This window comes from Daucus carota, chromosome 1, assembly GCF_001625215.2.
Source record: "Daucus carota subsp. sativus chromosome 1, DH1 v3.0, whole genome shotgun sequence".
Lineage (NCBI taxonomy): Eukaryota > Viridiplantae > Streptophyta > Magnoliopsida > Apiales > Apiaceae > Daucus > Daucus carota.
In genome coordinates, this window is record NC_030381.2 from 49,213,562 (window position 1) to 49,235,187 (window position 21,626).

The 21,626-nt window shown below is 33.7% G+C and overlaps 5 protein-coding genes and 1 non-coding gene across 10 annotated transcripts; 1 reads left to right on the top strand and 5 right to left on the bottom strand.

Annotated features, from left to right (window-relative positions):
* Positions 1-110: 110 nt before the first annotated feature.
* On the bottom strand, positions 111-3,054 carry LOC108209685 (uncharacterized). 2 transcript variants are annotated; one of them, XM_017380732.2, is made up of 5 exons: positions 2,916-3,054; positions 2,261-2,598; positions 1,279-1,358; positions 1,080-1,138; positions 111-662 (listed from the first exon to the last, which is right to left on the bottom strand). In XM_017380732.2, the coding sequence occupies exons 2-5, from the start codon at positions 2,564-2,566 to the stop codon at positions 358-360; spliced, it is 750 nt and encodes a 249-aa protein (XP_017236221.1). In that variant the 5' UTR covers positions 2,567-2,598; positions 2,916-3,054; the 3' UTR covers positions 111-357. The 2 variants fall into 2 exon arrangements, with proteins under 2 accessions (XP_017236221.1, XP_017236230.1); XM_017380741.2 differs by having other exon boundaries at positions 518-657.
* Positions 3,055-4,242: 1,188 nt separating this feature from the next.
* LOC108223946 (uncharacterized) lies at positions 4,243-5,456 on the bottom strand. Its single transcript, XM_017398427.1, has 2 exons — positions 5,103-5,456; positions 4,243-4,851 (listed from the first exon to the last, which is right to left on the bottom strand). Exons 1-2 carry the CDS (start codon positions 5,454-5,456, stop codon positions 4,243-4,245), a joined length of 963 nt encoding a protein of 320 aa, XP_017253916.1.
* Positions 5,457-6,687: 1,231 nt separating this feature from the next.
* On the top strand, positions 6,688-9,768 carry LOC108212658 (uncharacterized). The gene is made up of 8 exons (XM_017384383.2): positions 6,688-6,797; positions 6,870-6,961; positions 7,043-7,109; positions 7,199-7,229; positions 7,369-7,509; positions 9,177-9,202; positions 9,304-9,362; positions 9,452-9,768. The coding sequence occupies exons 1-8, from the start codon at positions 6,756-6,758 to the stop codon at positions 9,495-9,497; spliced, it is 504 nt and encodes a 167-aa protein (XP_017239872.1). The 5' UTR covers positions 6,688-6,755; the 3' UTR covers positions 9,498-9,768.
* Positions 9,769-10,944: 1,176 nt separating this feature from the next.
* TRNAE-CUC (transfer RNA glutamic acid (anticodon CUC)) lies at positions 10,945-11,017 on the bottom strand. Its single transcript has one exon. It is a non-coding gene; the product is annotated as a tRNA-Glu (tRNA).
* A 2,283-nt stretch (positions 11,018-13,300) lies between these two features.
* On the bottom strand, positions 13,301-15,500 carry LOC108214928 (GDSL esterase/lipase At5g45960). 3 transcript variants are annotated; one of them, XM_017387194.2, is made up of 5 exons: positions 15,197-15,499; positions 14,957-15,087; positions 14,419-14,658; positions 14,072-14,246; positions 13,301-13,895 (listed from the first exon to the last, which is right to left on the bottom strand). In XM_017387194.2, the coding sequence occupies exons 1-5, from the start codon at positions 15,456-15,458 to the stop codon at positions 13,696-13,698; spliced, it is 1,008 nt and encodes a 335-aa protein (XP_017242683.1). In that variant the 5' UTR covers positions 15,459-15,499; the 3' UTR covers positions 13,301-13,695. The 3 variants fall into 3 exon arrangements, with proteins under 3 accessions (XP_017242683.1, XP_017242674.1, XP_017242688.1); XM_017387185.2 differs by having other exon boundaries at positions 13,982-14,246; positions 15,197-15,497; XM_017387199.2 differs by lacking the exon at positions 14,419-14,658 and having other exon boundaries at positions 13,982-14,246; positions 15,197-15,500.
* A 2,833-nt stretch (positions 15,501-18,333) lies between these two features.
* On the bottom strand, positions 18,334-21,129 carry LOC108197452 (GDSL esterase/lipase At5g45960). 2 transcript variants are annotated; one of them, XM_017365090.1, is made up of 6 exons: positions 21,044-21,129; positions 20,649-20,834; positions 20,407-20,537; positions 19,875-20,111; positions 18,798-19,059; positions 18,334-18,720 (listed from the first exon to the last, which is right to left on the bottom strand). In XM_017365090.1, exons 2-6 carry the CDS (start codon positions 20,800-20,802, stop codon positions 18,524-18,526), a joined length of 981 nt encoding a protein of 326 aa, XP_017220579.1. In that variant the 5' UTR covers positions 20,803-20,834; positions 21,044-21,129; the 3' UTR covers positions 18,334-18,523. The 2 variants fall into 2 exon arrangements, with proteins under 2 accessions (XP_017220579.1, XP_017220571.1); XM_017365082.2 differs by lacking the exon at positions 21,044-21,129 and having other exon boundaries at positions 20,649-20,994.
* Between the last annotated feature and the right edge of the window lie 497 nt (positions 21,130-21,626).

The window sequence follows — 21,626 nt, forward strand, 5'->3', positions numbered from 1 at the left end:
AGATAGTTGTATATTCAAATATTTATTCCGATTCGAGCTCTAACTCTAATCCGAGATGTCAATGGCCTGATTAAATTGAGTAGGAATGGAACTTTAAGGTCTCCCTAAACTTGCAGAAGTAGATAATGGTTGAATTAACCACTGAATTATTAGAAGAGTTGCTGTTAACAACAGAGTATGCTTTCAATGTAAAATAACAAAATGGCCTTTAAGATCTCTAGCTCATGATCTCCACAAACTTTGATACATAATGAATCTCCACTGTGGACCACAGTCGCAACAATAGCTGTTCTCTTAAACATCAAAACCTTTTCTTTCTACATCACCTGAGCAAAATTTTTAAGTAAGGGGAAAGAACTACAAGGATGTGATATCCAATGCTTGTAAAACGTCTTTAAACTCAAAGTCACGTGTGTGTTTGTTGAACCTCTCGATCAATTTGTATCTATTGTCATTCAGGTAAAAGGACTGTGTCGTCTCCACAAGCCACTTTGCCTCAGAGTCGGTAAGCTTGCTAGCAAACACAATATCACCACGAATAAGAACCAAGTCCTTGGTTTCTGCAAATTCGGTGTAATAGGAAACCGTGAAGTAAGGAGTAGCTTCGGTTCCCTTTGCCTTGTAATCTTCAAGACCAGTAAAAATCATATGTGGCATCTGCACTGAAAAGACTTTTGAGGTAAATTATTTATAAAAGAAATCCAAATAACGCTACTGCCCTTTGACTTGACCCTATGCATAAAATGTAAAAAAAATGTTTATGTCAACAGCACATCTAGAATACAAGCTTAACTTGTTAAAAGTGTAAATCACGCAAGTTACCCATATTTTTGGGTGAATTTGGACTATGCTCAAACTTTTACTAATTAACGGGTTAATACATCAAGTTTGGCGGTCATTTTTGGTGTATCAACCATCAGGTTCCTAAATATATTTTCCATACATTGATGGAACTAACTACTGTTTTAGCTACCATACAGTGATCCTCAAACTAATGTGACTTGCAGTGTGCTGGATTTGTAATGCCAACTGTTATTACAAAATTCTTAATAAAATAGGCAGTTGACTGAGGAGCAAACCTTGAGCAAACATTGTTGTATAGCCACTTCCCTTCGGCAGCGGCATGACAAAAAATCGGCTGCAAGATGGTATATGTATATAATATGTTATTCATATGCGCCATTATGTATTTTTTAATGAAATTACAGACACACACACACACAGAGAGAGAGAGAGAGAGAGAGAGAGAGAGAGATAACAAGTTTATTTCAGGGTTACCAGTCTGCGGCTCTTTGCTGCAACAGATGATAAAGGCTTGCTTTCATTGATACACCAATGTGACCTCTTCCCAAGTGAAACTATACCAAGCAATCAGAGACAAAGCATACAATACTAAATATTTGCATATGTTCGAAAAGCATGAAATTTTGAAACTTAATTAATCTTACTCTAGAAAGTTGTAGCGGCATATTAGGAACTTTATAGGCAAACACATATAAATGTGTACCCAATTTTAATAAGTCTAGAAATAATACTATATTTTCACTCTCCTAGGTTAAATTGAGAAGTAAGAAGAGCCATACTTCCATTTAACTGATCAGATTCTACATATCTACTAAACTGCTAAATATATACTTAATGTTGAACCTATTCAGCTATTAAATAACGAATCCTTTGGCCAGTATGACTTACTATGACGATATACCTACGATTATTATTATAGCTAGCTGCTAAAAAAAAAATCATGAAGTGTCTACTTTTCTGGTAAAAGATATATACCACGGTCGGTCGGTGAATAACATGTGCAAACAGTCCCACAACACAAGGCCTCAAAGTTTGGAGGGCCCCAAATTTTCAAACCCATAATATTTATACACATATCCCATAATATTTATACACATGCAACTACTTTATTTTTTATTTTATGTTGATTAAAATCCAAATTTTATATTATTTTTCTTACCTTTTACTGTATGTTGATTAATTTCCCTAATTTATAATTTTTTTCTTACTTTTTATTGTATGTTAAATAAAAACCGTAAAACACTCCCAGGTCAAACAAAACGATACATCTGCCGGCAATACCATATAATCATATCCTATATTAAAAATTGAAAAGAATCTTGCTTTCGAAGCTAGAGTCCATGCATCAAGGAACTGGCAAAATGGGCATGTTATCGGTCGAAAAATATGTAGTTGAATGCAAAAGTAGGATGGTTCAAGTATAACAATTATATGGTAGATAAAGAAGAGAAATTACATCATCCCAAATGTCTGCAAGATCCTCTGGTGACTGAAGCTCTGCCCTCCTAATGTCAATGATTGATCCCAAAGGTTTTTGTTTCAGTGGTTCATACCCAGAGGCAAAACTCGATCTCCTGCACGAACCAAGTGAACCCCACTTCATGAAATCACCTCGAACATCATTGCACTTCTGAAGATCCACAGGCCAAGCAAAGCAAGTGAGATGTCTCTTAGTAAGAGTCGAAGAACATGAAGAACTGCCAGAGAAACTCCCTACTCCAGAATTTACAACCCTCAAGGCTCTTTTCACAATTCGATACATATTGTGCAGCACTGTAGCTGCAACTGCAATGCCTGTTGCATACAGAAAATATATAATCTTGATCAAATAATGGCTATTTACCAAATTCGGAACATGGGCCAATTAATTATAAAGAATCCCACCTGACAAATGCAAGACTTGAGGACTAATTATCTAGCTCATTTCTTATCATCAGTTCAAGTATGCAACAAAAATACAACAAAATCAACACAGTAATATCATCAAACACTTTATATGCACCGTCGATTGCTAACTCGCAACCTCAAATTAGGGCATCTAATGACAGCCACAAATTAGACAAAATCAAGGACAAGAGTGCATATTTGTAATTGAATAGAGATGGTTTTACCTGACTTGTGAGTCAAACTAGAACTCAGTCGAGTTAAGATATAACTCAGTGGCAAGTTTATCCACGAATCAGATCGCCGGACGAATGTTTAGATACTGAAGTACTGTACTGGCATAACTTTGTCTTTAAAGAAAATCATTTTACATAATTTAATCTTTTCTTAATATTTCAAATCATGTACTCCCTCTGTCCCATTTTAACTGATGTTTGACTTTTTAACACGTATATTGAGGTGTAAAAAAACAATATCTACACTCAATAAAAAATTTCAATTCTTATATCAAATAAAAGTTTAGACTCTAAACTTTTATTTGATATAAATTTTATAAAAAATAATCATGTTTAGATGTAATTTTTTTAACATCTTAAAATACGTGTAAAAAAGTCAAAAGCAGTTAAAATGGGACGGAGGGAGTATATTGATTATTGAATTACAATTAACTAAAAAGCAATTTTAGCTATAGTTTTAATTTTTTTTTTTTGACAAATATTGCTTATAGCCTCACAAGCTATGGTTGAACCAGGACTTGAAACGACAAATGATACGCTCTTAACCACTTGAGTTATTCAACCGAAAAAATTAATAATATTTTTTTAAAATAATCTATATTTTAGTACTACTAAAGAAATGGGAGATGGATGCCGGTTTTTAAAATTGTACTTTTCTTGTTATATGAATTGTATGGATTTTTTTAAAACTCTTTAATATATTTATTAATTGTTCTAAATTATTAGTAGCCTTCTCGGTCATTCCAATTTTTAGTATCTGTAGCAGCAAATTCTACCTCTTGGTGTTTTGCAATTAGTTTATTTATATAATCATCTCCTGATTCTCTCAGTGCAATGTAACTCCTACTAGCAAGATTGATTATGTCCACAGTCCTCAAATTATCAGCACAACTTGTGAGGCGAGCAACCAACTGAGATTTAATACAGAAGCTGCATTCACCAGAAGTTGACAATCCTCTGCTAAAAATTCTTCTCGAGACTCTGGTTTCATCGCATGGTAATGCAGGACGAGAAATGAGAAATTTTCATTAGAAGATGTCATTTCAGTGATTGGAAATCTTTTCTTTCTATTGAAACTATCCCGGTCTAAAACAATTCCTTTTGTTTCTCCTACTGGATTCCTGTGTGAATAAATTTATTTTCAAATCTTTACATTAACTGCTTTCAAGAAAGGATAAAACGATTGTGAAACACTTGTATATAATTAAGCAAGAAAGATAGCTGCAACTAGAAGAAGTCCGAAAACTACACCATATCTATTACTTACCGCCTATCTAATTGGCTGTGTTACTAGTTTAATTCTTATCAATGTCACTACCTATTGACTACACATGTCTAGAAGCTTTTTCCTCCCTTCAATTATCTCATCAAAGAAATCATCAATCTGCACAATAAAGTTCTCAGCTCCGCGTTGCAAAACCTCAAAGCAACTTTTCAAGTTCTTGGCCATGTCATTGATATCATCAACTCTAATGTCTTTGTAGATATCCATATTTCTCCTCAACTTAATTTCCACCTCTTTTAAGGTGTTATTCGCCCTCAAGAATTCATAAAGAAGCATGTCAGATCCTTGACCTCGACGTTCATCAATTGCAGATTTCAATCTTTTGTGCAGTTTTGATGCAGAAACCATAAAATCTGAACCAGAATCCCCGTGGCCATGAGCATTCCCTTCTTCAGTAGAAAAACTAGTTTCAGGGCAAAAATATAATAGTCCACTCAGTAATATCATAACAAGCAATGAGTTAACATTTCTCATCGCATACAGAACTCCCTCGAAACCATGCAAAGCATTGAACTTTGGGTCTATCGATACACTTTTATAAAATCTCAATGATAATTGTCGGATTCTGACATACATTAGCACCCTATTACCCTGCACGAGAAGGCTAGCGGTGCTTTGACATTCCGCAATTGCTTGAAAAACCTATAAAGATCACAAAACAAGAGCATTAGTAAAGGCACTGAGTGCTACAAAACATATACTCCCCCGTCCCACACTACAAGTTTGTTTTAGAAGAAATTTTTGTCCCATAATACTTGTCTGTGAACTGGCAATATTCCAAAATTAATACTTTCATAATATGCGTAATTTTTCAAAAGAGACTTGTACTGTGAGACGATAATTACAGGGTCTGTGGAGTACACAAAAACATCCGGGTATTATAATCAACAAACCTGGCGTGAAAGTTGATAATTTAAATAATGCCGATCATGAAGAGTGGTGGCAATATTTGGACCCCTTGTGTAAAAAGTTTCCATGCGAGAGAGAGCTGATTTAACAACACGACAAACAACCCAAAGCCTGGAGGTTTCGTCCATGTACTCATTAAGCCATTTTCCGCCTCGCGGAAGGTGAAGTTGTTGAACTAAGATGCATAGTTGGGAATGAAAAGATTGGAGACAAGAGAGAACATGTTGAAGAAACTCAACAGACATGAAGTTCTGTGAGGCAAAAGAGTTGTCAAGATTGTCGAGGCCTTGAGCGAGGAAGTTGTAGAAACCATTGACATGGGTATTAGAATGAAACATCGTACGGGAAAGAGAACAAAACAAGAAGAAAAGATTCAAAGAGGGGGAGAAAAGGTTGTTTTTCTATGATTTTTGTGTGTATTCTTTGTGAATGTAAGCGAGATCAATGGAGTATTTGAAATCGCAGAGAGAAAGGGCCAGGATCTATAGAGTCTTTCATAGACGACGAAAATCTTTGAATCCTAATCTATATCGAGTCCTGCTACTAATTAACAAATCAGATATTCGGTTTCCATGAAAATTTATTTCCATTCCGATTTGATCGAACCAAGCTTATTTATAAATTATTATTTTATTTAATTAAACTTTGATCCGTTATAATTAATATTATCAATTATTATAAAATAATTAGTGCTATTCTAGAAATTCAAATTTTAGGCTTTAGCGTCGTAAACTTGTTTTCTTTTATATTTTATTTTATTCTTGTACAATTATAATTAAATTTTATAATAATTCTCATAAATGATATTCATTATTACTTACGTAATTATGTATATTTAATTAAATTTATCAAATTATCTACTTTCACATTAATATCATCAATTATAATATAAAAATAAAATTGACAAATCAACAATATAATACTCCCTCCGTCCCATCCATTTCTTTACACTTTCCTTTTGGGGGTGTCCCACTCAATTCTTTACATTTCAAAACTTACCAAAAATAGTCGATGGGTCCCACCACTTCTTCACTTTTCTTTCCTTTTCACACTACTTTTACTCCACTATCTTCTTTTTATATATTAAAAATCAATGGATCCCACCACTTCATCCACTTTTCTTTCTCTTTTCCACTACTTTATACATATTTATTAACCTCCGTGCCCAACTCATTCGATAAGAAATGGGAGGGACGGAGGGATTATCATTTAAATATAAATTTTGATATCCAATTTAATATCTCCACTGTTACCCACGTACGATGAATTTTCTTAAGAATAAAAGATACTAATTAACGCGTTTATAAGTTTAGTGAAATAAATAATTTAAAATAATAATATTTTTTTATTTACTCTATTCTCATCTCCGAAATATTATAATTTCTATATATATATATATATTGCAAAATAAATAATTAATAAAGATAACATGCTATTTTTGTTAATATGTTATCTACTATACTATATGTTTACAAAAATAATAATTTCTTAACAAATAAAATATCAAATTAATCCAGATATTTGGTTTTATAAAAAAATAAGTATCCAGAATTCCTAAAAAAATTCTATCATTCTTATAACGAAGAGTCGAAGACTGTGATAGCAATTAGCAGGAGAGGAGAGTAAATAAGAGAAAAATGAGGGCCGTGGTTCAGCGAGTAGCCTCAGCTAGCGTGGAGGTAAACAAGTGATGATTATGTTTTTCTTGATATTTTTCTTTATATATTTGGTGTTCATCTTCGCAATTGCAGGTAGAAGGCCGCACTGTATCAGCAATTGGGCCTGGCCTGCTCGTTCTCGTCGGCCTTCACGACTCCGACGTTGACTCCGATGCTGACTTTATGTATTCTTTCCTCTTTTATTCTATCATTCTTTTTTTTCTATCATATAATCGAGTGATTTGTTGATTTAATTTTATTTACAGATGTCGCAAAGTGTTAAACATGAGATTGTTCCCAAATGACACTACTGGAAAATCCTGGGATCGAAATGTTTGTGCCAAACTACCAGCATTTTTAGTTTTATTTGTTTAGATAAATTTAAACAAATAAATAAGTGATTTTGTTTGGTGCATTGCCAGGTTATGCAATTGAATTATGAAGTTCTTTTAGGTGTGTGAATTCTATTTTTAGTATATTTGTGAATGGACTTGCGAAATTTGCTTTTTTCTGGAAATGTGGGATGAGGAGTTGGGACTAGGGAGAATGAGTTGTTTGGTTCGAAGAGTTGAGGATTGTTTCTGTTGTGCAGTTAGTCAGTTTACATTGTATGGGATAATGAAGGGAAACAAGCCGGATTTTCACGTGGCAATGTCTCCTGATAGAGCGAGACCTTTTTATAATTCTGTGGTTGAAAGGTTTGGGAAAGCTTACAGAACTGATGCAGTTAAAGGTACTGACTTTGGTTTCCTTGTTATTAATGTTTGTTTAAGACTTTAAGTAGAGTGTGAGTTCTGATTTTTTGTAGTTTGATTAATGACACCTTCTTTGTGGTATTACAAGTTGAATGGTAGTTTGTATGTTTAGGCAAGAAAAAAAGTATAGGGAGTGTTTTGGAAGTTAGAGGTTTGATAAAAAAAAAATAGGTGATTGTAGCAAATTAGAGATTTGATAAAAATTAGATAATTTGAGGCATCATAGGTTTGAACAAATGAATCCTCTAATATTAGTGTTTGGTAGTTAGTGTTTTGAAATAGTGGTTTGGACTCAATCTGCTTATTTTGAAAAAGCTATTAAGAGGAGCCTTTTCAGTTAAAGAATTATTATGTGGCAATTACCGGTTAGTTGTGAGTGGAATAAATTAGATGTTTTGACTAGCTCATTGATTAGGTGTTTTGAACGAAATTGTTTGATAAATAGTTGTTGAATTAGCTTTTTGTTCTTTAAGTAGACACATGACAGTCCTTTAATGAAAAATCTCCTCCAAAGAGCATTTTCTAAATCAGGTTATTGAGTCCAAATCGCTATATCGATCCGCTAACTACCAAACAGCAATGTTAGATGATTCACCTGCTCAAACAGTCAAACCTCTAATTTGATCCAAACCTCTAACTTCCAAACACGACCTTCATTTACTTGGAGCATGTTTATATTCTACTTTCATTGGAAAATGTTGATAGGCATGATACATTTGTTCAAAGAGCCCAGAGTTTAACAAGATAAAAGAGTAGTTCTAGTATTTGATTCAAGAGGTGCGCAGGGCGCTAGTAATTTGAGTCATCAACTGCAGTCTGCAGTACCTTAAGCTGGCGGTCGTATGGAACTGAGACTTTGAAATATAAGTCTGTTTTAGCTTCTGAATTTGTTATATTAAGTGAATTTATAACTCTAACGTGATCACAAGTGTACTTGATGGGAAAAAATGGGGTTATACTTCTTATACTGGAATCCAGTTTCAGAGTAGAGGATAGTGAATATGTTATACGGGTATAGCTAAACAGCGTAAGATAAGAGGTTAGATGAAACAAAATGTCTGTGTTATGTGTAATTTTTTAACAGTAGTGGTGGAAGATGTTGCATGGTCATTCCTGGAGCATAAACCTACAATGATATAGTTAAGAGGGTCATGTTTCCAGAACAGGATTATATAGTGACCAACAGGTGAGAACATTAAGTTTTCGTAATTTACCTACATAAAGGACATGATAGCACAAGAATGCTTTTGTGACTATTTACATACAAAATAATACAAATTTTATTTTGTTCCCTTACAATGTGTTTTGTTTAACCTAAAGGGGCATAATTGTATAACTCTTACTCGTAAGAAAATTACCTGGACCTGAATTGGGTGTCCAGTTTACTAAGCGATCAGGCATTTCTTATTCAAAGCTATGATAAAGGGTCAAGTATCCTTACATTTAGGCCTTGACTAAGTGTCAATGTCATGTCATAAAGCTCATGTTAAATGTATTATATTAAACTTGGCAAAGTGTGTCTGATCTATCGTAAAACATTATTCTAGATTTAGGCGGGATGCTTTACTCAAATTACATCATGCATGTATGTAAACGCTTAACGTTGTACTAATCCTATTTCATTTTCACTCACTATATGTCGCAGATGGTATATTTGGAGCAATGATGAAGGTGAGGTTTTTGATTTATGTTCTTTGGTATCTGCCATGTCACCATTATCTTGTCGAGAAAAGGTTAAGGAAGTATTAACTGTCGTTTTACTGAAAGTGAAGGTCAACCTGGTCAATGATGGCCCCGTAACAATGCATCTTGATTCATCTCAATCGCCCAAGTGAGTTCTAGTTGCCTCAGTAGACTTCGTCTAACCTTTAGCACTACAAATATTCACATATCAGATTTTGCAAACCTTCATCACTTCAGGAATGGTAATAATGAAGCAGCAGGAGCATCACAAGAGTCAAGTTAGCCTAAACCAAGGGATACTGCTTTTTCCAACCCAGAGGTACAAGCAAAATTGCAATGCGCATATCTGATGGCTAACTTTTTGTCAGAAAAACATTAATTTTGTTATATCAACACAGCATTGTTGTCTTGTGGTAAATGGAAGGTCCTTTATCGATCCAAGTTGATAGTATATTACAGTTTTAATATATTTGCCTTTTTCATTAAAGGATCTGCATTCAAATTTGTGTAAAGAACTTCTATTCTAGCATCCTTATGATTAGCAGTTAATGTCATTTGGTGGCAGAGGTGTGCTTCTGAATCCGTATAGGGCTGTTAACGAAACGAATTCGAAACGAATATCTTAATTTTCATATATGTATTCGGCTTAAATACATATATTCGGATGTGTATTCATTTATTATCCGAATAATTATTTGTTTTCGTATTCGGATTCGGTTAGATTCACGAATTATTCGTATTCGTATAAGGTACTCATTTATAACAAAATGGAACTAAATAACTGAAGTGCTAGCCTGTGACAAAAGTTATAAACTCTCGTATTTCACCAATTCAAACAAACTATAAAGTACTAATTATACTGACTACAATCATCCAATTCAAAGAAAATAAAACTCAAATTACAACAAAAATGTAAAGTTTAATACGCCTTAATTAATTCCGAGATCATACAACAGAACTTCCACTGGCTCAACCTTTTAGTATATGGACTGGGCTGGTTTAATTTAATATCTGGTCCCAAAATAATCCATAATCCTATTAAATATATGATATTTTTCTATATTATATAAAATAATATATATATATATATATATATATATATATATATAATATTTAATTTCTGAATAATTAAGCGAATAGCGAATATGAATATTTATCTATTCGAATTTGTATTTGTTAATGAACCGAATATTTTTTAAGATTTGAATTTGTATTTGTATTTGTTAATAAACGAATTCGAATACCGAATATTTCATTAAATATTCATTTCGTTAACAGCCCTTATCCGTATACCTGGTGTTTGAACCATATCCACATTTTTTCTGGATCATATTTCGAGTTGATTTCACATGGACCAGGTTCAACGGCATACATATAACTATTAATAATCCACAAATGCAGATCTAGGAAGAAAATCTAAAGAAAATATCTCAAGATAATTATTTTTAAGTTCAGACCAAATCCTATGGGAAATAATAAGATCAAAAAAGGTAGGACGTTAAAATAGCTGCAGATCTGTGAAGGACCAGCAGCTTTCATCAGGCTGTAATGTAATGCCAAAAATAAACGCTTCCACATAACATCTATAATATATTGCAGCTGAAAATAAACATCGAAGTGATTGAAGAAATTTACAGCTGCAGGATAAACATCGAAGTGATTGAAGAAAACGATTAAAGCAACACACGGTTGGTATAGGTATGAAGAAATATACAGCTGCAGGACAAAAATTCCGTTGCCGGGACTTGAACCCGGGTCTCTCGGGTGAGAGCCGAGTATCCTGACCAACTAGACTACAACGGATGATGTTACATTTGCATCAATAGTTTTTTTATATCAACTGCACTGGAAAGTAACACAGCACTTTTTATATAATTTAATCTTTGCCAGCTATCATTCAGTGGTTACTTTATTCACACTCCAGTATTAACTACTACCTCCATCCCAAATTAGATGGCCCCGTTGACTTTGGGCACGTAACTTTAGGTGCATTGACCGTCTACTTCCAAAATTTATTTTTTTATTTTTTTTTTGTAAATAAAAATTTCATATTTAAATATTTATTTACAAAAATAAAATTTTAAAAATAAGTCATGTAGCTATGCGGTCAATGAACCTTAAACTGTGTGCCCAAAATCAACGGGGCCATCTAATTTGGGATGGAGGGAGTATTAAGGATATGAAATTATCGATATACTATTAACTTATTTGGTCAGCAGTAATAAAGAAAAATGATTGCATTTAAGAGATTAATACAAGAAGTTGCTTACCCAGCCACATTGCTAACTTAAACTCCTCATGATAAGTTATTTTCAATATGTCTGCCGAACAAAAATTTGTTCTTCTCAATAAGTACAACTTCATTAAGATATTAAACTTTTTAAGGAGATAAAAATTACTCCTTCCGTCCCGGTCATTTGTATACAAATGGCTGGGACACGGAGACCAAGAAAAAATGTATAAAATCAGTAAAGTTAGGTGAAAAATGAGTATAGTAGTGAGACCCATTTATATTTAATAATAGATTTGATATAGTGGAGGAAAGTAGTGGGTGTAACAGTGTTTATATTATTATAGAATGGAGATAGTGGAAGAAAGTAGTTGGTGTAATGTTATTTTATATTATAAAAGTTTATTATTTTTGGTAACTGTATACAAATGAATGGGACGGAGAGAGTAGTAATATATATAAGTACTTAGAGCATCTTCAACGACGTTGTTTATAATCGTTGGCTAAATTGGACCAGACATTATGTAAAATTTGCTGAATCTGTAACACATTGTGCTTCAATGGTATTGGCTATATTGATTGGCTATAATTTAAAAATAGTATGTTATTAATATTTAAATTGTTATAAATAGAATATATCAGTTTAACATGGTAATAAATAATATGTAATCAACGGGAAGAAGGATAATAAATTGCGGAATATGACGTGAAATTCGCTACAGATCTATAGCGGATCGACAAATATAGTCATCCATAGGTGGATGGTTATAATTATACACAAGAGCTTGTTGTGGTTGGAGTTACATTTTTTGAGAACATTGGTTATAAAATTTAATTTTGGAAAGTCACCTAGATTTTTAGCTAAGGGTTTGGGAGGGTCGGAGATGCTGTTGGATATCCATTAGTCTTGGCCTCTTGGGGAAGTTGCTCATGCTCAATTGATACTCTGCTGGAGCCTGGAGTAGAGTTCAAGTATGATAGTTGCAATATATTATTCGCGCTATTTTATAAAAAATTAATATATGTGTTAAATTTTTTTTGTGTTATATTTCTTATGTGTTTGTATACAATCCATAAACTCATCCACGATTTAAACACCTATTCAAAAACTCAAAAATACGGATAAACCCACATGATCATCATTGTTTAAAATTTGCACTTCTTGCTGTATTCAATGACAAGGATGAGAACTTTCGAAAGTCCAATATTTGCACCATTATCTCTTCAACTCCAACGCAAAGTGTAGTAGCGTAAATATAAAAATGTAATGCAGTGTAAAATGGAAGTAAAAACTATGCACAAAGTTAAACGAGAAAGAAAATGGAGGTAGGAAGAAACAGGGTCAAAATGACGAAGCACTAACTTTTTAGTTTTTATTACGAGACATTCAGAAAAACAAAAAAATAAAACATTCAGAAAAGTGGAGATGGAGTACGAATGAATAAAAGCAGGCCACGCCATGCTACGTACTATTATGAGTGGCGTATCTGCGCTTAACGTGCACCATTTGCACGCATTTTGAGCCTCTCGTAAAGTATAGTTCTATAACGTATTTTTAATTTTATTTTTTTATAATAAAAGTTTAAACTCCAAATTTTTTTTCAGAATTTTTTCTTAAAAAAAATACATAAGATAAGCATATTTTATAAAATTCTTAAAATACGTGTCAAAAAGTAACGTAAAGAATTTGGTGGGACGGAATCGGTGCGAAAGTTGGAGTACATTTGTACACGTATGGCTATTAATTCCTAAAGATCAAAGTGAGCGTGCAGGATGTACAGGATAACAAGAAGGATTTTAGATTCGTTATGAGAACCATACGACTCCATGTACGTCAAGATTCTTTAGTCACTCTATATCGTTCAACATTCACTCATTTATTCTACCTCCATGCCGAATTAACATCAATATTTCACTGATTCTGAGGACTCTGTTTCGCATCTCAGAATGTGATTTCTCTATCGAACACAGTCAGAGAACTTCAGAGACTACGACAAAATTAAACTTCAACTCGGAGATCGGGAAAATAAGAATCAAACAAGTCACTAGAAAAAAGCACCCGTACACCGAATTATTATTGATGGACTTTGCAAAACTCCTTTGTTCTGTCGAATACGAGAAAAGATACTTCTTCCGTTCCTCTCATTTCTTTACAGTTTTTATACATGCATACTCCGCAACTGCTTGGCTGTTACACTTATATGATTCCAGTTTTCAATATAAATCACGTTTTATTGTTAAACGAATTGAGCTACTGTTTCCCCTGGAGGATGAGATCTATTGTGGGGGCGAGAGCTTCAAACAAAAGAGAATATGTTCTTTCAGTTGGATGCAGAGAATCAAAGAACACATGATCAGAAACATTAGGGCACAGTCTCGATCTTCGATTGCAGAAAATCGATACTTCCAGAATTCCAGTTCCACAACAACTAGTGTCAGCCTTATCAAAACCTGCGTAAATAATTAACCAACCAATTTATTTAATCTATATATTGTGCCTGCGTATTTTAAACGTGCTTGTTCATATATTAACCTACCAAATTTTTTAGGATCTTGGAAAATATCCATATACGATTCATATAGGCTGACGTAATAAATCTGAGAGTCGACTCTTTCCATTTCCTTACATTTTTGTTTAGCAATCTGATTAAAACCTTGTGCAGCATCAGATATTCTGGTAACGCATTGGCGTTCAAGAAACCCGTTGATAGGATTTGATTTCAAGGTTATAACCAGGGGAAAGCACCCAAGCGGAGGTAGTCCCATCATCACTATATTACCAGCTCCGAGGTCCAGCAAATCCTGCAATGTCGGAAACAGGAAAATAGTTTTAATGCTATATTTTTACTCACGGAAAGAAAATATTAACTATGCGGTCAACGCATCTAAAGGTGCATGTCAGAGATCAAACGTCAATTATTAGAAAACAGAGGTAGTACTAGATATCATTCCGTAACAGGTTTAAGATTCTGACCTGCAGAAAATGTTGAAGCTGTTGCATTAGTAAGTGGTAATATCTAGGAAGAGAGTAGCTTAATCTTCGAATTCCCGAGACCCAAAAATAATTGAATAAAAAATCGTTTGAACCTGCGCTAATAACATAGACAGCATTTTTTATCAGGGCTTCAGTTCTTTCTTTCCCGATTTGGGTTTCAATTCTTGATTTGTACTCTCTAAAGTGGTCAATTTGTTTTGGCATTGAGATTACACCACCCTGCAGATTAGTTTACAAACCAAAATTACCAACGTACCAGACAATAGAACCTCGAGCAATATAAAAGACGGGTCTTTCTAGTGAGCACACATTAACAACTGCTTTTTATATAGGTGAGAGATTTATTATTGATGGAGATTTTTGTGCGTGCAAGAGGACCATCATTAATAATATATAAGACCGTTGCCAATAGATATCAACCACCTATCTAAAATGTGAATATTAGATTGTGCTCATCTGCACACACTAGAAAATCGGATAAAAGAGAGGCATGCCATATATTTCAAGGAATACGAACAGTTAATGTCGGGGTAAGAGGGTCGTATCCAGAGCCAGCAGACGCGAAACTAACACCAGTGAGCAGCTCTTCCATACTGAGGTTTCGGTCCAAATATGGTGGCACGTAGTCTTTGATACCAGCATACGATGCTACACCCAAAAATTCGTCACATCAAATATCAATCTCAATATTATCCGCAAATGCACGTAAAATTAACAACAATACACTATTCTGGCTATAAGTAAAGAAGTGGATTACCAGCGTAATCAGTGACAAGGCGGCCATTGGTAAATCTTCCAGTAGGAATTTGATTTTCGAAATCGATGCCATATGGCGGGAAGTTGGCCTTTGATATAGTTCGGATGTAGTTATTGTTTCCTGGATCAACAAAAGAATCTCCAAATGCAAAAATGGCTAAATTACCTGAATTAGTCCTTAAGGTTTGTTTTTGAGCCAATGCCAGCAAAATGAGCTGAAACTGAATCACGAAACGGAGAAAGTTTACGCAAGGACCTCCCATAGCTGCATTTTATTTGTGTTAAAATATAAAGACATATATAGAAAATTAACTCCCTTGACAGAGAGCTTCCAATAACATATAATTTGATTTTAAAAAAGGAGCCAGGATTGTGATATTAAAATGTGATTGTAGTTTTAACATACTATCACATTTTACCTCAATTAAAATGAGAAATATCATGGTATAATTGAGTGGAAAACCAGAAGTCAATGTGCATGATTGTATTTTTACTGAGTTTTTCTTTTTTAACATATTCATAGTCAAATTAGGCCAAAACACATAATTACCTCAACTAGCTATAACTTATATGTTATTGATTTGTTTCTCGTCCTGTCATATTCCGGATTGAAAATTTTATTGTTCGATAATTAGCAGTCTTTGTCTTTGTATATTTTTCTATAAAAGACACTTATGCACTGATGAACAAATTGGACTTGTATATATATATTTTAGCTAGATAAATTGTGTAAAGTGTGTATCTTATATATTCCCAAATCATCATAAGATACTAATATTTTAACATCTTGATTATTAAAACTTAATTTAATACTATTATTTAAAATTATTAATACATTCGAACAAATATAATTATAAGTAAATAATAAAATACCTACTATAAGTTTACAATGATTTTATCATGGGAGGATACTAAAAATGATAACTTTACTTGTCAAACTTGTTAGGCCAACAAAAATAAGAGTGCTGTGCCAAATGAAATATCACATCCCTCTTGGAAGGATCTACCTGACTAGGGATGACAACGGGTTGGATCGGTTCGGATATTTGAGATATCCAAATTCAAATTATTTTTAAAATCCAAATCCAAATCCAAATCCAATCGGGTTTCAGGTATCAAATCCAAATCCAAATCCACGGGTTTCGGATCGGGTTCGGGTTTGTTCAGGTTTATCCAAAACCTGAATTCCGAAATTTATATAGTATTGTAGGAATATTATTTTTGATTTTTTCGCCCTTAAATTTCATTATATTTAAAACTAAACTACTTTAATAATAAAGTATTACACATTAATAAAATTTTGAAACGTATTTAATAATTTCTAAACACAAATCTTCACTATACGAAGTATGAAATTTTAAAATAATTCATTAGTTAAACAAAAAAAGTCATTATAACCCAAGAATATACACATTCACACTCTACCTATGTATATATAAACAAAATTTAGTAGATTTAAAATTGAAAAAAAGTATATTAGTATACATATACATATACATATACATATACATATACATATATATATTTGGATTTTTTTTCGGGTTTGGATCGGATTCGGATTTCGGGTCGGGTTTCGATACGGAATACCTAGTATCCAAATCCAAATCCAAATCCAAATCCAAACTCGTTCGGGTCTAAAAATCAAATCCAAAATATCGGGTTCGGTAAGATCCATTCGGATCGAAACGGTCGGGTATCCATTCGAATCGGTTTTTTATGCCATCCCTATACCTGACTCTTGAGCTGTTTGCTTGTAATTATTAATATTTCAGTGGTGGATGGTAGAGTTGCAGATAATTTGAGTTATTTGGGGTGTTCGGCCCAGTATAAATCTGGACTTGTTGATTTTAAACTTGTAGGCATTTATTCGTACTGTTTTTGTAAAAAATCAAAAACAATTATAAGAAGTTGAAAATACGAATTTTTATTTCATTAACTCTACTCATTTCTCAAAAACTTTAATCACTTGTATATATTTATTTTAAAATAAATTTTACTTTTTTTGCATAAAAACACTTATGCGCTATTTTTCTGGTATCAATAGGGCTGTTAACGAAACGAATTCGAAACGAATATCTTAATTTTCATATTTGTATTCGGCTTAAATACATATATTCGGATGTGTATTCGTTTATTATCCGAATAATTATTTGTTTTCGTATTCGGATTCGGTTAGATTCACGAATTATTCGTATTCGTATAAGGTACTCATTTATAACAAAATGGAACTAAATAACTGAAGTGCTAGCCTGTGACAAAAGTTATAAACTCTCGTACTTCACCAATTCAAACAAACTATAAAGTACTAATTATACAGACTACAATCATCCAATTCAAAGAAAATAAAACTCAAATTACAACAAAAATGTAAAGTTTAATACGCCTTAATTAATTCCGAGATCATACAACAGAACTTCCACTGGCTCAACCTTTTAGTATATGGACTGGGCTGGTTTAATTTAATATCTGGTCCCAAAATAATCCATAATCCTATTAAATAAAAAATATGATATTTTTCTATATTATATAAAATAATATATATATATATATATATATATATAATATTTAATTTCCGAATAATTAAGCGAATAGCGAATACGAATATTTATCTATTCGAATTTGTATTTGTTAGTGAACCGAATATTTTTTAAGATTTGAATTCGTATTTGTATTTGTTAATAAACGAACACGAATAATATTAAACGAATTCGAATACCGAATATTTCATTAAATATTCATTTCGTTAACAGCCCTATATCAAATTGCTCTCATCGAACTAACTGGCGTTATATTTTTGTTAATTTTATTGGTTCGTATTTCTAAAGCCGAAATCTTAGTAGAATGTACGTGCTTCCGTCAAGACAGAGTACTCTTTGCCTGCAGATATAAAATCTACAGGGACGTTAGGTGGAGTTCTGGTATATTTTGTAACTGGTGACTAATTTCTTTTTTATTATTCCTTTTTGCGAAAAATACCCACATTATTATGGGATTTCAAAACTCGGGTTATGTACTCTCCCGTTTACTATATATAATCGAGTAATAACACAATTAGCACGGCTCTGTTTCAAAACTAGTTAGTCTACTGGCGCCAGAATATGCATGCACATCTTTACTTGTGGATTAGTATATAGTATATATTACAACTGATAGTGATACTTCTTTATTCCACATATAACCAGAGTCTTTCTTACACAGCTACTTGTGCTGTTCCAATTTACAATCAAATTTTTGACAGTGTTCCAACTAATCACAGCTAATTGCGCCTTCTAATTTAGGCCTACAAATCCGAATGCAGGATCCCCGGATCAAGGTTTCTGATCCGGAACTAATCAGACTTGAGGACGAGATCAATAGTCGGAATAAGTGCCTTGAATACCAGAAAATATGTTCTTTCAGTAGGATGCACTGAATCGAAGAACACGAACTCAGAAGCATTAGAGCAGAGCCTTGATTGCGCGTTGCACGAATAAGATAGTTCTATTAATCCAGTACCACAACAACCGCTATACACCTTGTTAAAACCTGCAACAAAACCATAACAGTACTAATCAAAAAATTAACTTAATTGTGTTTGAATTCTAACACGTTTTTCAACATACCAAACTCTTTGGGGTCTTGTATAATATCCTTGAATGTTTCGTATATGTCCACGTGATAGATCTTGGAGCCATTCCTTTCCAATTCTTTAGCTTTTTGTTTCACCATTTGATTAAAACCTTGTGCATCCGAAGACATTGTGGCGATGCACTCGCGCTTGTGATGGAGGATTTGGTTTGAATACAGAGTTATCACGGCAGGCAAGCATCCAAACGGGGGCACCCCTACGATCACAATCCTGCGAGCTCCGACGTCCATCAGATCCTATAAATTAAAAAAAGAAGAAAAATAAAAGAATCAGTGGAAATGCGTACTTCGTACACATTTAGTAGTGACAAGTGACTACAACTATGTATCCATTAATAATGCGATTTTATGGGCTGCTGTCTCAATCAAAGTGAATTGTAGTTCCATGGCTGTATGCCGACCACATAATGACATAAGTAGCTTATCTCTGATACAACAGCTTATTCAATGGGGTTACATGCACGGACAGATTTAGTAAGGGATGATGATTGACGGGCAACCCTGTACCTCCTAATTTTTTTTATTTTTATTTTTTGACGAATACCTCTGAAATTTTAATGACATTTTCTCTATCATTCTAAATTTTACGAAAGTATGAAAGTAGCCTCTGAAGATATAAAGATTTTTGTGAAAAATTGCTTCATACTTCCTGAAAAAAATCATCCTACATCCACCCATGATTCCATGCAATAATGTCCAACCTAAAAGTGAGAACTATTAAGTGATCATGTCGGGACAGAAGCTCTGGAATCTAGTTACTCGCAGAGTTAAGGTCACTTAAGGAAGGGGCAGGGCTAACTCTGATTAAATGAAATAATTAGTTATTCTTTTTTTTTTTCCTCTTATGAGCCCATGCTAATCTTGAATTTTCATCCTGGTTCTTTTCAAATCCAGGTTCCACCATTATACAGAGTAGTGACAACTAGATCAGTGATCAGGATGACAATTTTAATTATCCTGATGAACCTGCAGAGACAGACGAATTGTTTGTCCTCGCAATTACTCCAGTGAACATGCATGCTAAATAACACCAGCCTTACGTACATACTGACCTCTATTAACTCTTGGAGTTGTTGCGTCAGAAATTGGGAGTAGCTGGGAATTGAGTAGCTATATCTTCGAATTCCAGAGGCACCATAATAATTGACAATGAAATCGTTCGTTCCTGCGCTGATAATGTATACAGCCTTCTTTAGCAAGGCTTGAGTTCTCTCTGTCCCAATCATCTCTTCAACCTTTGATTTATACTCTCTGAAACACTCCATTTGTTTCGGTATTGACATCACACCCTGCACATTTATTTCAAAAACGTTTAGAAAATGCCAAAGGTAAGAAGTAACTAAATTCTGCTTGTAAATGTAATATAACTGCTAATCAGAGAAAAGAGTAAAAATTTAATTTTTTTGCTTATTGTGAAATAATGCTCTGCCGTTTGTCCTTTGTCTTACTCAACATATTATAGTTCGTGGGGTATTCACTTTAATTCGTGAAATAAACATAAAGTTCACTAGCATATTTATAATTCTCTTCTTCTCAAATGAGTGACACCAGAGAGATTATCTGAGAGGTAGAAGAGAGACGAACGCTTAATTTGGCCGTGAGAGGGTCAAGTCCAGAGCCAGCAGAGGCGAAACTAACACCTGTCAGAAGCTCGTCCGTGCTAAGGCCAGGGTCCAGATATGGTGGCACATTTTCTTTGACACCAGCATAAGATGCTAATTAATCACACAACTTCGATCAGCAAATGAAAACACTGACACAGAGCCAGTAAAAAAATTCAAAAAAATAATAATTTTGTGCTAGATAAGTCTATTTAGATTATTTACCAGCAAAATCAGTGACGAGGCGACCATTGCTAAATCTTCCAGTAGGAATGTGGTTCACAAAATCCTGGCCATAAGGCGGAAAATTGCTCTTGAAAGGGGTTTGGAGGTAGTTGTTATTACCAGGATCAACCGTGGAGTCGCCAAACACGAACATGGCTAACTTAGCCGCAGAACTAGTGCTGTATCCTGTTTGTGTTCCGGATGATGACACCGAAATAAACAGAATGAAGAAATGGAGACAGTAAATAGGATAATGAGTAGGCATATTGTCAGAACAAGGATACCACAAACCTCTTAGATTCTGTACTATATATGTGTAGATGTTAGGTAAAAAATTTCAAGTATGGTGAAAATTGCATGTGGCACCTTTAAAGGAGAAAATTAACAATTTATACCTGCTAGATTTGCCGGAAATGTGCAGCTTCTGCATTCTACTTTGGAAAATTGTAATTATTTTCTGAATTTCTCGACTCCATTTCAGGTAAAGAAGGTTATATTAGAACTTTTACATCGACACCTATGTATATAGGAGTATAAGAGCATCTCCAACGGTACTCCTAAATCATTCCCTAAACAATAATATAAAATGTGGCTCCTAGTAAGTTAATACACCGGAAAACGTGAGAACTCCAATGCTACTCTTTATATTTGGCTCCTTATTCACATTTTATATTTATTTTATATAAATGAGAGGAAAAAGTTACCTAAAAGAGAGAGAAGATTGAAGGAAAAATAATATAATATTGAGTTAGGAGCTACTAGATGCTCTTTAAAAGAAAGGAGAGAGAGTAGGCTCCTAAATTTTTAAAGAGCATCTAGGAGCCCATTGGAGCACTAAATTTTGATTTGCTCCTAAATTTTAGACTTAGGAGCTTGTTTAGAGAGCCCCTTGGAGTTGCTCTAATTTGGCTTTTTGTTAGATAAATTTTGGTCCCACCTTGCATTCAATTCGTGAAAAGGCGAGGTGATAAAGGTGTC